The sequence below is a fragment of the Palaemon carinicauda genome, chromosome 35, assembly GCF_036898095.1.
Source record: "Palaemon carinicauda isolate YSFRI2023 chromosome 35, ASM3689809v2, whole genome shotgun sequence".
NCBI classification, from domain to species: domain Eukaryota; kingdom Metazoa; phylum Arthropoda; class Malacostraca; order Decapoda; family Palaemonidae; genus Palaemon; species Palaemon carinicauda.
Window position 1 is genome coordinate 65,702,361 of NC_090759.1, and position 12,500 is coordinate 65,714,860.

At 31.8% G+C, this 12,500-nt stretch overlaps 1 protein-coding gene across 2 annotated transcripts in view; it reads left to right on the forward strand.

The window, feature by feature from the left end:
- Positions 1-12,500, forward strand: part of LOC137627817 (tubulin beta-4B chain-like) — a 42,607-nt gene that overhangs the window by 10,889 nt on the left and 19,218 nt on the right. The window contains exons 2-3 of one of the 2 annotated variants that reach the window (XM_068359186.1): positions 4,346-4,454; positions 6,076-6,090. In XM_068359186.1, the coding sequence (XP_068215287.1) occupies positions 4,346-4,454; positions 6,076-6,090 (124 nt within the window). The remainder of the gene's footprint in view (positions 1-4,345; positions 4,455-6,075; positions 6,091-12,500) is intronic. The other variant, XM_068359187.1, reaches the window with a different exon arrangement.

A 12,500-nucleotide genomic window follows, 5' to 3' on the forward strand; every position in this document is an offset into this window, starting at 1 on the left:
ATATGGATAAAAATTAACACAATATATATATATATATATATATATATATATATATATATATATATATTATATATATATATATAATATATATTCATATATATACATTTATATATAAAAAAAGAGAGAGAGAGAGAGAGAGAGAGAGAGAGAGAGAGAGAGAGAGGGAGAGAGAGAGAGAGAGAGAGAGAGAGAGAGATAGAAGGACACTTGCTTTTATCTTATAGGGGAAATTATATTATTATTATTATTATTATTATTATTATTGTTATTATTATTATTATTATTATTATTATTAAGAAAAAACCGAGATTATTTAGGTTAAGCTCAAGTCATGTAGGAATTAGGTGTGACCTCAAAAGAATACTATATAGTCGTAGGTGCCTTTTTCATATTTCAGGCGGTAGAATTATTGATGCCATTGAGACAATTTTTTTTTTCTTTTTTTTTTTTTTTTGACGGGAATATAATGTAGGACCTATATTCACTCAGCTATGTATCTATTTATTAAGCTTGAATATTATTATTAATATTTCTTTCAAAGATAACTTTTACACGGCAACATCAAAAAGTCTTTGTTACGATATATTATTTTATATTATCTATATATAAAAGCTCATTTAGATATGATTATATTTTTCAGATTCTTAAAGCTTAATCTTGCTTTTTCGAAGCATATAAGTTTAAGCGAAAGCTTATAACATCTAGAAGCATATTAGTTATAATTCTAGATATTGTCAAAAGATTTTACATCTTACATTACTTATGCATTTAAACTTTTTGACTCTTCACTTGTATTTTTTTTTTACATTTATAAGAATATTCATACCTTTTGGCTTCTTTTATTTTTTATTATAATATAGCGTTAAAAAATCATTAATTTATTTTTATTCTTAAATTTTTTTTGTTTATTTTAAAATCACATATTATAACACTATCGTTATATTTATTCTTAAAATTAAATATCTATTCACTATTTTAAATTCTATCAAGTCTTGTTCTTATTCTTTCATGTATACATTTATTACACCTAATTTACTCACGGCCTAATTTATTCTTACATCCAACCCTAAATTCATATATTCTAACTTCCAATTACAGGCCTCAATTTAAGACAATTTTTAGCTCGGAAATTATTGATTAGTTTAGATATACGAACTTGTGTCACAATTTAACAGAAGAGAAAGAAAAAGAATGTATTCTTCAACTAAAAGGGAGGGAAAAATATTATATTCTTCAACTAAAAGGAAGAGAAAAAATCATATTTTTCAACTAAAATGAAGAGAAAAAATTATATTCTTCAACTAAAAGGAGGAGACAAAAATATATTATTTAACTTAAAAGAAGAGAAAAAATTATATTCGTCAACTAAAATGAAGAGAAAAAATTATATTCTTTAACTAAAAGGAAATTGGCGTCTCAATCTAAGGGTGAAACAGGATTATCCTATATAATCTATTTACTAAAATACATTACACCTATTTTTGCTATCAGTAGAGCCATCGAAAAGGTAGGGATTTATAGCCATGATCATGTAATCAAGTATATCACTTCCGTATTTCTATATTTAGGAATTCAGAGAGAGAGAGAGAGAGAGAGAGAGAGAGAGAGAGAGAGAGAGAGACTTCTTTTTGTCTGTTTAAGAAAGAGGGAGGTAATATTTCTACAACTAAAGTCATCTTTTTTAACCTAAACCAAGATTAAATTGAACCTTTTTTTCGGGTTTCTTGGTTAAATGTGAACTTTATTAACTTATAGGTCGATTTCAATCAAAATTTAATGGAATCTTGATTGTATAGTTCGACAGTAACCATGATTCGAATAGAAATGCAAATTGATTTTAAGGTTAATGTATAATATTGCGTGAAACTTTTCACACACGTACGCACATACTGTATGTATATATTCGTGCATATATATATATATATATATATACATATATATATATATATATATATTCATATGTATATATATATAATATATATATATATATATACATATATATATATATATATCAAATAAGCCATATATATTAATACATTAAAGTCTTGACGACCTCTGGATCAGAGCCCCAGGCGAAATTACTCAAAGACTATAGTATCTGACCGGCCGGTCTTCGAACCCTGGTCCAGGATACCTGTATGTCATTGACCATACCATATATATATATATATATATATACTGTATATATACATATATATACGTATATATATACGTATATATATATATATATATATAATTTATATATTATATACGTGTGAATATATGTAATTTATGTATGTCTAATATTAAGAAATTTTCTTGTTAAAATGAGGATGTTTAAAAGCCATGCTCTTGACAGGCCGAGAGAGAGAGAGAGAGAGAGAGAGAGAGAGAGAGAGAAACCGCCTAGCAACGACTATCGAACTTTCATTGCGTTGCCACAACAAAACTTCGATTAGCCCTCCTCCCTTCCCTCCCCCTCCCTTTCCCTTCCCTTCCCTCATCCCATATTCCCTCCCTTCCCCTCCACCATGACAGGTTATCCATCCCTTCTGCCCTTCGTCTAAGCGTATTCATGGGGGCGGTCCTTCAAGGTGATTCCGGAGGGGGAAGACAAATGCGGTAAGTGAGAGAGAGAGAGAGAGAGAGAGAGAGAGAGAGAGAGAGAGAAGCGTAATAATTAAATGATTATTTCGAATTAAATCAGAGCGTGAAGTTGCTTAACTTCTGATAAAGAAATTTCAATTGGGAAGTTTCAGAAACTGATATTTTTTTTCTACTACAAACTGGCTATGATTACTGACGTCGAATAAGGATATACGCATACATTTCTTTTTTGAAAATAAGAAATTAGTTATATTTCTATTGTGTATCGAGTACTTTCGACATTGGTGCGATAATATCACTTGTTATATCAAAGTAATAGTAGTTATTTTTAGATGGCAGACCCATTATGAAATATTGTGCAATGACTTTTTGGCATATTGTGATATATGCTATTATTATTATTATTATTATTATTATTATTATTATTATTATTATTGTTGTTGTTGTTGTTGTTGTTGTTGTTGTTGTGTTGTTGTTGTTTAGGAAAGAGATAATGTTTAATCAAAAACTAAACTTGTTGACAATAATAAAGGTAACAGTAATTATATTTTTCATTATTGGGATCAACTTTGGTTATGGATATTATAATAGACCGCATAATAGCATTAACAATTATTATTATTATTATTATTATTATTATTATTATTATTATTATTATTATTGTTGTTGTTGTTGTTATTATTATTATTATTATTATTATTATTATTATTATTATTATTATTATTATTATTATTATTATTATTATAGAACTAAAACTTTTCGGTGTAACCGCTGACGTGATAAGATATTTTCCATTTCCTTTTGATGTTACAGATTATAAATTCCTAATCCGAACGCTCAGCTAATTACGTATAAAGCAATACCAAAAATACTCAGTACTATGCTTTTACACAGGTAATAAAAACAGCAATAATCTGGAGATTGAATGAGCGAGACCTCAGATGATCAAACTTGTAGCGAATGTTTTCATGTTGAACAGGCTGACATAAGTCTCTATTCATTTATATATGACTGATCTATTTTAACGTTGTTACTGATCTTAGAGTTGTTTTTTATTAATTATTACTTTCATGCAGTTTATTTATTGCCATCATTATTTGTAGATCTCTCTCCATCATTCTCTGTAGAGTCTCGCCCTATAATTCTGCACCCACACCTGGGGATCAATCTTAGCCAACATTTAGAAGTTCGAATGTCAATTGTAGGGCTGGCTTTGAAACAGACAATTGAGGAAACAATGCCATAGATTGTTTAGTGAGGTTATGAAATAAGATTGTATAGTTGTCGTATTTTTTTTTATTCGTGGTTCAGTATATCGTTGTTTTTAAATTTCTTTTATATAAATTTGGATATTGACTTTTTATCGGTTTTTTATAGACGGTTTATTATCTTTATTGAAATTACACATGCACACACACATATATATACATACGTATATATATATATATATATATATATATATATATATATATATATATATATATATACACTACATATATATATATATACGTGTGTATGTATGTATGTATGTATGTATGTCAGTTTTGCCCTGCATTTAAGTGACGCTCTATTACGTATCTTTGGATTTGTTTTCAACGAGCGTTTACCCAAGTTGATTATTGATCAATTCAATAAGTTTTACTATTTACCTTTTTATTCTCATGTTGACACATTTCTCTATCATTTCATTATATCTTATCAATTGTTACCCGTGCCTATACACATATTAAAATTTGTTTACTTGTTTATTTACTTGCAGTTTTGGGAAGTGATCAGCGACGAACACGGCATTGACCCCAATGGTATTTACACAGGCCAACATGAAATCCAACTCGAACGAATTAATGTGTACTACAACGAGGCCACAGGTATGTCAGTCACTTGCGAGTCTAAAATTATATAATAATTGTCTATAGGTAGATTAGATAGTCTGTGTTGGATGACTGAGGATAATATATATTCACTGTGAAATCATTTCCTACACTTCATAGTTCATACGCGTGTGATACTTGTCTCCCTTTACTTTTATGATACATGGATGAATATATTCGCCGAATGCTTTGTCTTTTGTTACCAGATTCTATTTATTTTTGTTTTTGTGCATACACTCTGGATCTTCATACAGCTAGACACCTCTCTTTATTTGTTACAGCTCCTAACATGTGTTGATACTTGCAAAGTGATTCTTACACGCAAATCTGCTTCGCCTTAAGCTGTAGAGATTAATCTATTGAAACAAATGACTATTCAGAACCTTGCAAATCGTAGATGGCCAAGCAGAATTCATACATGATGGAGAGAATATGTTTAGTGATTAATAGCCGATAGTAATGGATAGTTATACTGACGAAATCACTGATAGATGACCAATCACCACCGGTGGACAAGAATAGATAAATTAATTGACAGAAGCATTCTTATAAATGAACTGGTTTGAATATAAAAAGTATGCATGGACATAGGGTTGAATATTGCAGTAAATCGTGACCTGTACTTTTTTTTTTTTTTTTTTTTTTTTTTTTTTGAGGCGCGTTTGCACGAACTCGCAGGGGTGCCCATTTAGGTCGGAAAAGTCTCCTGCTTGCTGATTGGTTCGATAGGATAATTCTAACCAATCAGCTAGTAGGAAACTTTTCCGAGCTAAAATGGTACCCCTGCGAGTCGGTGCAATCTGCCTCATTAAAAAAAAATTACTATAGACGGGTATAGTGAAGATACCAAAGTTCAGTGAGGTCACATATTGAAATGTTTGATAAACGGTTTTCCTCGTAAGCGATGTCAAACGCACTTTTAAAAGATAGGCTAATTGATTCAGGAAATGCATTACATAGGAAGAGTTAGATTTTAATTTGTATACGAGGACTTTACTAGAATTGACCCTTCGGAATAAAACTACATAAACATGACCGTTTTATCAAGAGACACACACACAGACAGCTTCACTTGCGTACGTAAAAGCATATTCACGCAATTACACGCTTTTCCTTTGCTTTTGTTCTGATATGACATATCGTTCACAAGCCATCACTTGTAATTAAATCCATAACAAGTGCTCATTTAATTGTACTTGAAAATACGGCAATTTAGTTATCGTCAGAACTGAGGAACTCTTTTTCGTTTTGTTGAGTTTTATCCACTATAAATACCAATCTTCTGTCATTTTGTGTTTGAATGTACGTTGTCTTACAAATGCTTTGATGAATTCACCTTGCTTGCAACAATTTATGTTTATTGATGTTAGAGAATAAGTGCATTTTACAAGGTTACTGTAAATTTTACAGATAACAACGGCTAAACCTTTAAGTATTGGCTGCTTTTAAAATAATCAGAAAGGCAGCAGTGTTTGTACAAGCGAAGTTTGATGTTTAGCTGGTAAAATGATATAGCAGTAGTAGTTATTTCTTCTTTTAAATCCCCTTTTTTAATATTTAGTGGTGATGTATAAAAGAAAAATCCTAATGCACCCCATTATTCTCTTTGCATCTTTAGGATATACAGGTACAGGTAGGCTATCTTCTCATCTGTCAAGGCTCATCATCCGAAGGTGTTGGACTTGATCCAGCCTAACGTTCGTTTGTTTACATTCTCATCCGGGTCCTTGTTGGTCGTGAGCGGGCTGATAGTTGAAAGCGTTTGTTGCAACGTTATATTTTGAATTGCCAATAAAATCATATTTTTATTACCTAATATCAAGTTATTATATGTTTACATAATAAATAATTAATTGATCAAAATTGTAAACAAATTTATAAGCATTTAAAATCAAATTAAGGAGATGTAAGTTTCACTTAAAAATAAAAGAAACAAAATAACAACTCCAAAAGACTCTACCGGTCGAAGTAAGATTTATTCGGTGCTGCTTATGCAGCTCATGGAATGTTCGCGCACAGGCGGCAAAGAACAAATCTTCTTCGAATTAGAAGTGGTAAAACTACATATATTTTCGCTTAGTCCGCTCACGAGCTTCAATGATCATGAAGGCAAGTCAATTTTAATAGTTCCATCATAATCCCAACATCATCTATAAACGGAGTGATGCCCCACGACCACATATTCTCTGTCATCTTCCGCCAAACTTGTCTGTTGATGTGAAATTGAATATGGCGGGAAACGTGTTCGTGGTGCAAAATCCGTCTCGAAAATCATTTTCGCTTTGGAAAAATACGAATATGAAAACGTATATGTAGATGACGCTGAATTGTAGGTTTAAAAGGCTTTTCATTTATATATATTTTTGTTTTGTATTGTTCGGAACGGTAAATGTATCGTTTTTAAGATACCATTTACAGTAAGAGCTTACAATATTTCTCATAGTTATGGCTTTATAAAGTATGCGTAATATCTTTATCTATCTTGGCTTTATAAATAATGTAGCAGTATTTAGAAAAAAGTAATCTCTTGTAGAATCAATGTACTTTTGATTTACAGATAAAACTATTTCTAATGATAGCTGCGATTACTCTAATAATGTATTACAATTAACCCAACTTATTGAAACCGCGTGAATAAGTAAAGCATATTTTAAGCGTATGTACATCCTAGTTACTTTCAAGGTAATTCAATTCATTGCTTATCCTTTGGCTTAGTGCTGAAACTTTCCTCGCCTTGTTAGAAACCTTTTTATGACATATTTATTTATCTCTTTTAATTATTTAACTATTCATTTGTTTATTTATTTATTTATATAAGAGGGTAACGCCTTTCTCTTTCTACTTATTCTGCAACGCTGGTTTGGATGACCTGGAAGTTTCTATGTGAATGGGTATAAAGATTTATACTGATAAAAAAATCATTGCTAATTATGATATATTACTATTATAATATATTAAATTACATTTATAAAAATAATATCTTAAGATCAATACATTAATTAATAAAGGGTCTTTTAGTATATCTTCCAACATAATTATAATTCAGTATATATATATATATATATATATATATATATATATATATATATATATATATATATATATAAATATATATATATGTGTATATATATATATATATTTATATATATATATTTATATATTTATATATATGTATATATATGTGTATATTTATATATATATATATATATATATATATATATATATATATATATATATATATATGTGTGTGTGTGTGTGTGTGTGTGTTGTGTGTGTGTGCGTGTGTCTGTGTGTCTGTGTGTATACACATACACACACACACACACACACATATATATATATATATATATATATATATGTGTGTGTGTGTGTGTGTGTGCGTGTATGTGTATTTTGACAAACTTTGAATTTATGAAAGTAATAAAAGCTTTAATATGACTTCCAGCTGCCATGACCTATCTTGATTATAACCCATTTAGCTTTCTTATTAATTTTTCTATTTGTTAATCTTCAATCTATTCGTCAATTTGCCTTCGCTTTTTGACAATTTAAGAGAATTTCGAGCCTTGTTCTCTATGAGTGATTGCTCACCCTCTCTCTCTCTCTCTCTCTCTCTCTCTCTCTCTCTCTCTCTCTCTCTCTCTCTCTCTCTCTCTCTCTCTCTCTCTTCTGATATGCACCCACTTTTGTTTTTTTCCTTCATCTAAAACATCTAAAATTGTTTTACTTTTTTATTGAAATGAAGAAATATATTTAACGTTCACATTTGATTGGGAATATGTTTAACTTTTAGAGAAGTATATTATCCCAATCCTTTAGAGAGTGATTAGCCCCTAATTATCCAAGTGGTTGCTAAATATCAGTCATTTAATGCTTCAGAGTCTCGCTAATACCAGTTCAGTAACAATCCTTTTATGGAACATCTTGTTCCAATCTTGTGGATGAACGGTAGCCCTAAGCCAATAAAAAATTTATTCAGTATCTTAGGGCTGTGGTTGCCGATGTGGTAACATCCCTAATGGGTGGACGCCAGACTGGTGTTCGAGTCCCGCTCAAACTCGTTTGTTCCTTTGGTTGCTTCTACCTCACCATCCTTGTGAGCTAAGGATGGGGTGTGGGGACGGTTTGGGGGAGCCTATAGGTCTATCTGCTGAGTCACCAGAAGCCACTCCCTCCTTGGTCCCAGCTTGGATAGAGAGGGGGCTTGAGCGCCTATCATATGAATATATGGTCAGTCTCTAGGGTATTGTCCTGCTTGATGGACAATGTCACTGTCCCATGCCTCTGCCATTCGTGAGCGGCCTTTATACCTTTAAATCGCATGATTAGTTAAGAAATAAAATATTCTATAGCTTGTACTACGGTAAGTAGTCTCCAGTCTTTATCAAAATAGAATAATTCGAAACTTATGTTATTAACTAATGTACGTGACCCGTCAAAAATGACACCTAAGTATTTAGATAGATATGCACACGCAACACCCTCCCTCTCTTACCAGTGTATGACCACTCCTCTCCCCGCTTTCCGAGGGATGGGGAGAGCTCAGCGTGACCAGAATATATATATATATATATATATATATATATATATATATATATATATATATATATATATATATATATGTATATATATATATATATATATACATATATATATAAATATATATACATACATACTTATATATATATATATATATATATATATATATATATATATATATAGATATATATACACACACACATATATATATATATATATATATATATATATATATATATATTTACTGCATATATATAGCCAGACACTTGGCCTTTTTCAGATATATTACGAGCAAAATAATTACTAATATTTTTACTCTTATAATACCAAACTTTGGAATTCTCAGCCTAATTCTATTTTCCCTTTACATACTCGTACAGTAATCCATCGTTTGCTGATTTCCTTCAAGCCAGGTGTGAAACGAATGTTAATTTGTCCGTCACATCAGCTTTCACTCGAAGTACATGCTTCTCACACATGCCTATCTTCCATTGTCACTCACAACAGACACCCAAGGTCGGTTGCAAATCGCTGGCTATTCTAATTTGTAGGATGAGGTCGCTAGCTTATGCTACATGCCTTGTTCTCCTCAGTGTAACATACAGGTGTTGTCCGTTAAACAAACAAACAACAACAAATGCAGTCATTTCTAGTCCACTGCAGGACAAAGGCCTCAGACATGTGACTTCTTATGTCTCGGGTTTGACTAGGTTTCATCACTCGCTGACCAATTATTATTATTATTATTATTATTATTATTATTATTATTATTATTATTGTTGTTGTTGTTGTTGTTGTCGTTGTTGTTATTAATAGCCAAGCTACAACTCTAGCTGGAGAAACAGGATTTTTACAAGCCCAAGGGCTCCAACAGGGGGGAATAGCCTGAAATCAGAAAATATATCAGCCACAAGACAAGTATTGAACACTTGAAATAAGATAACATTAAAATACATTTTTCATATATAAATTATAGAATTAAAAAAGAGGAAGATAAATACGATAGAGTAGTGTACTCTAACTAGAACAGCGTTGCTGACCATGGCGATACGCAAACCGTTTCACCACGTTCAGGTGTCCCCACGCAGACTGCCATATGCTATCCTGTCGTTAAGAAAAAAAACGTTGTAGTGATAATGCCCGTCGAAAGGAATGAATATTGCAAGAGGCGGAATCGGACATATGGGAAGCAGTGAACATAATGACCTCCTTCCCCAGAGATATATTATATACTGGTGTAAGCGATCCGTCAAAATGACAGCTAAATATTCAGATAGATAAGCACACACATAGGTTCAACCCATACTACCCCTCCCGCTTTCCTAACTACAACCCCTCTCACCAGGGTATGACTACTCTCTCTACCCTCTACCGGAAGGAAAGAGAGACACTGAGTATTTATAGCTCTTGCCAGTGCGCGTGATCGAATATATATATATATATATATATATATATATATATATATATATATATATATATATATATATATATATATATATATATATGATAAATTTTGCACATTTTTACGTGTTTTTCATATTCAAATAAGCCATATATATTTTGATATATTAATGTCTGGATTCTCTTAACGACCTCGGGATCAGAGCCCCAGGCGAAATCACACAAAGACAAGAGCTTGGCTCCGGCCGGGAATCGAACCCTGGTCGGCAAGCTTATATAGACAGTGACTAACCCATTCGGCCACGAAGAAAGATAAAAGTCAATGACAATTCTACTGTACTTATACCTGTCGAATTCAGGTATTTTGTACTTAGAATTGAAATCAACCCATCTTCACCATCGTAGCTAATTGGTAGTTTGTTACTTGGCATTCAATTAATGATAAATTTTGCACATTTTTACGTGTTTTTCATATTCAAATAAGCCATATATATTTTTGATATATTAATGTCTGGATTCTCTTAACGACCTCGGGATCAGAGCCCCAGGCGAAATCACACAAAGACAAGAGCTTGGCTCCGGCCGGGAATCGAACCCTGGTCGGCAAGCTTATATAGACAGTGACTAACCCATTCGGCCACGAATAAAGATAAAAGTCAATGACAATTCTACTGTACTTATACCTGTCGAATTCAGGTATTTTGTACTTAGAATTGAAATCAACCCATCTTCACCATCGTAGCTAATTGGTAGTTTGTTACTTGGCATTCAATTAATGATATCAAACTACCAATTAGCTACGATGGTGAAGATGGGTTGATTTCAATTCTAAGTACAAAATACCTGAATTCGACAGGTATAAGTACAGTAGAATTGTCATTGACTTTTATCTTTCTTCGTGGCCGAATGGGTTAGTCACTGTCTATATAAGCAATGTTAGGTCGACAGTTCGAGAATGAAATACGGATTATTCGGCACCACAAATTATCTCCCAAAGTCAAGGCCGAGAATTTTACGGTCCTTGAAATAGACCTGGTTGGTCACGGCATTGGGTGAGGACAAGGATAAAAAAAGCAGTTACTTGACATGATGGTGATTTGTGGCATTAGTAAACCAGAAATGGACGGATTTATGTCGGCAATAACAATTCTTTGATGTGTAAGAAGAAAATTGGTGACTAGTCCCGGCGGTGTCAACCTTGTTGGCAGCCCTGTCTTCGAAGTTGATGCCTCTGTAATTGATTAAAAAGTTATGTTGACAGATTCCGGAAAATATTACCAGTATTGAGATTCTTATAATTAAGGTGTTGCAATGCTGATGAAGACAGTGTTAGCCCTGTTTTCGAATTTAATGCCAGTGATATTGAAAAAAAGATCATGCTGAAAGATTCCAGAAAATATTACTAGTATTGAGATCGTTACAATTAAGGTGTTGCAACGCTGATGAAGACAGTGTTAGCCCTTTCTTTGAATTTGATGCAATTTTATTGGAAAACAGGTCATGTTGGCAGCCTTGATTCTTGAAAATATTGCCAGTATTGAGAATTTTACAATTAAGGTGTTTTAACGCTGATGAAGACAATTTTAGCCCTGTCTTTGAATTTGATGCCAGTGTAATTAAAAAAAAAACAGGTCATGTTGGCAGCTTTGATTCTTGAAGATGTTGCCAGTATTGAGAATTTTACAATTAAGGTGTTACAACGCTGATGAAGACAGTGTTAGCCCTGTCTTTGAATTTGATGCCAGTGTAATTGAAAACAGGTCATGTAGGCAACATTGATTCTTAAAAATATTGCTAGCATTGAGATTTTTGCAAATTATGTGTTGGCAATGGTGATAAAGACATTGTTACCTTTAATGCTAATCTAGTGATATCAATCATTCAAATATATAAAAAAGAAATGATAGAAAATAAAAGCTTTATTGTTTATACTATCTGACTTAACTTTGTATGACTAGACAACTGAGTCATAGATTGTATGACTCACAATAACATCAGATTATTATAGTCTAAAGTTCGAGGTAAAGAGAGTCAAGAAATTAATGATTTTCATTTGTTAAACTTTCATTTTTTATATAAACCATTTTTTTTTTGTCATTACCC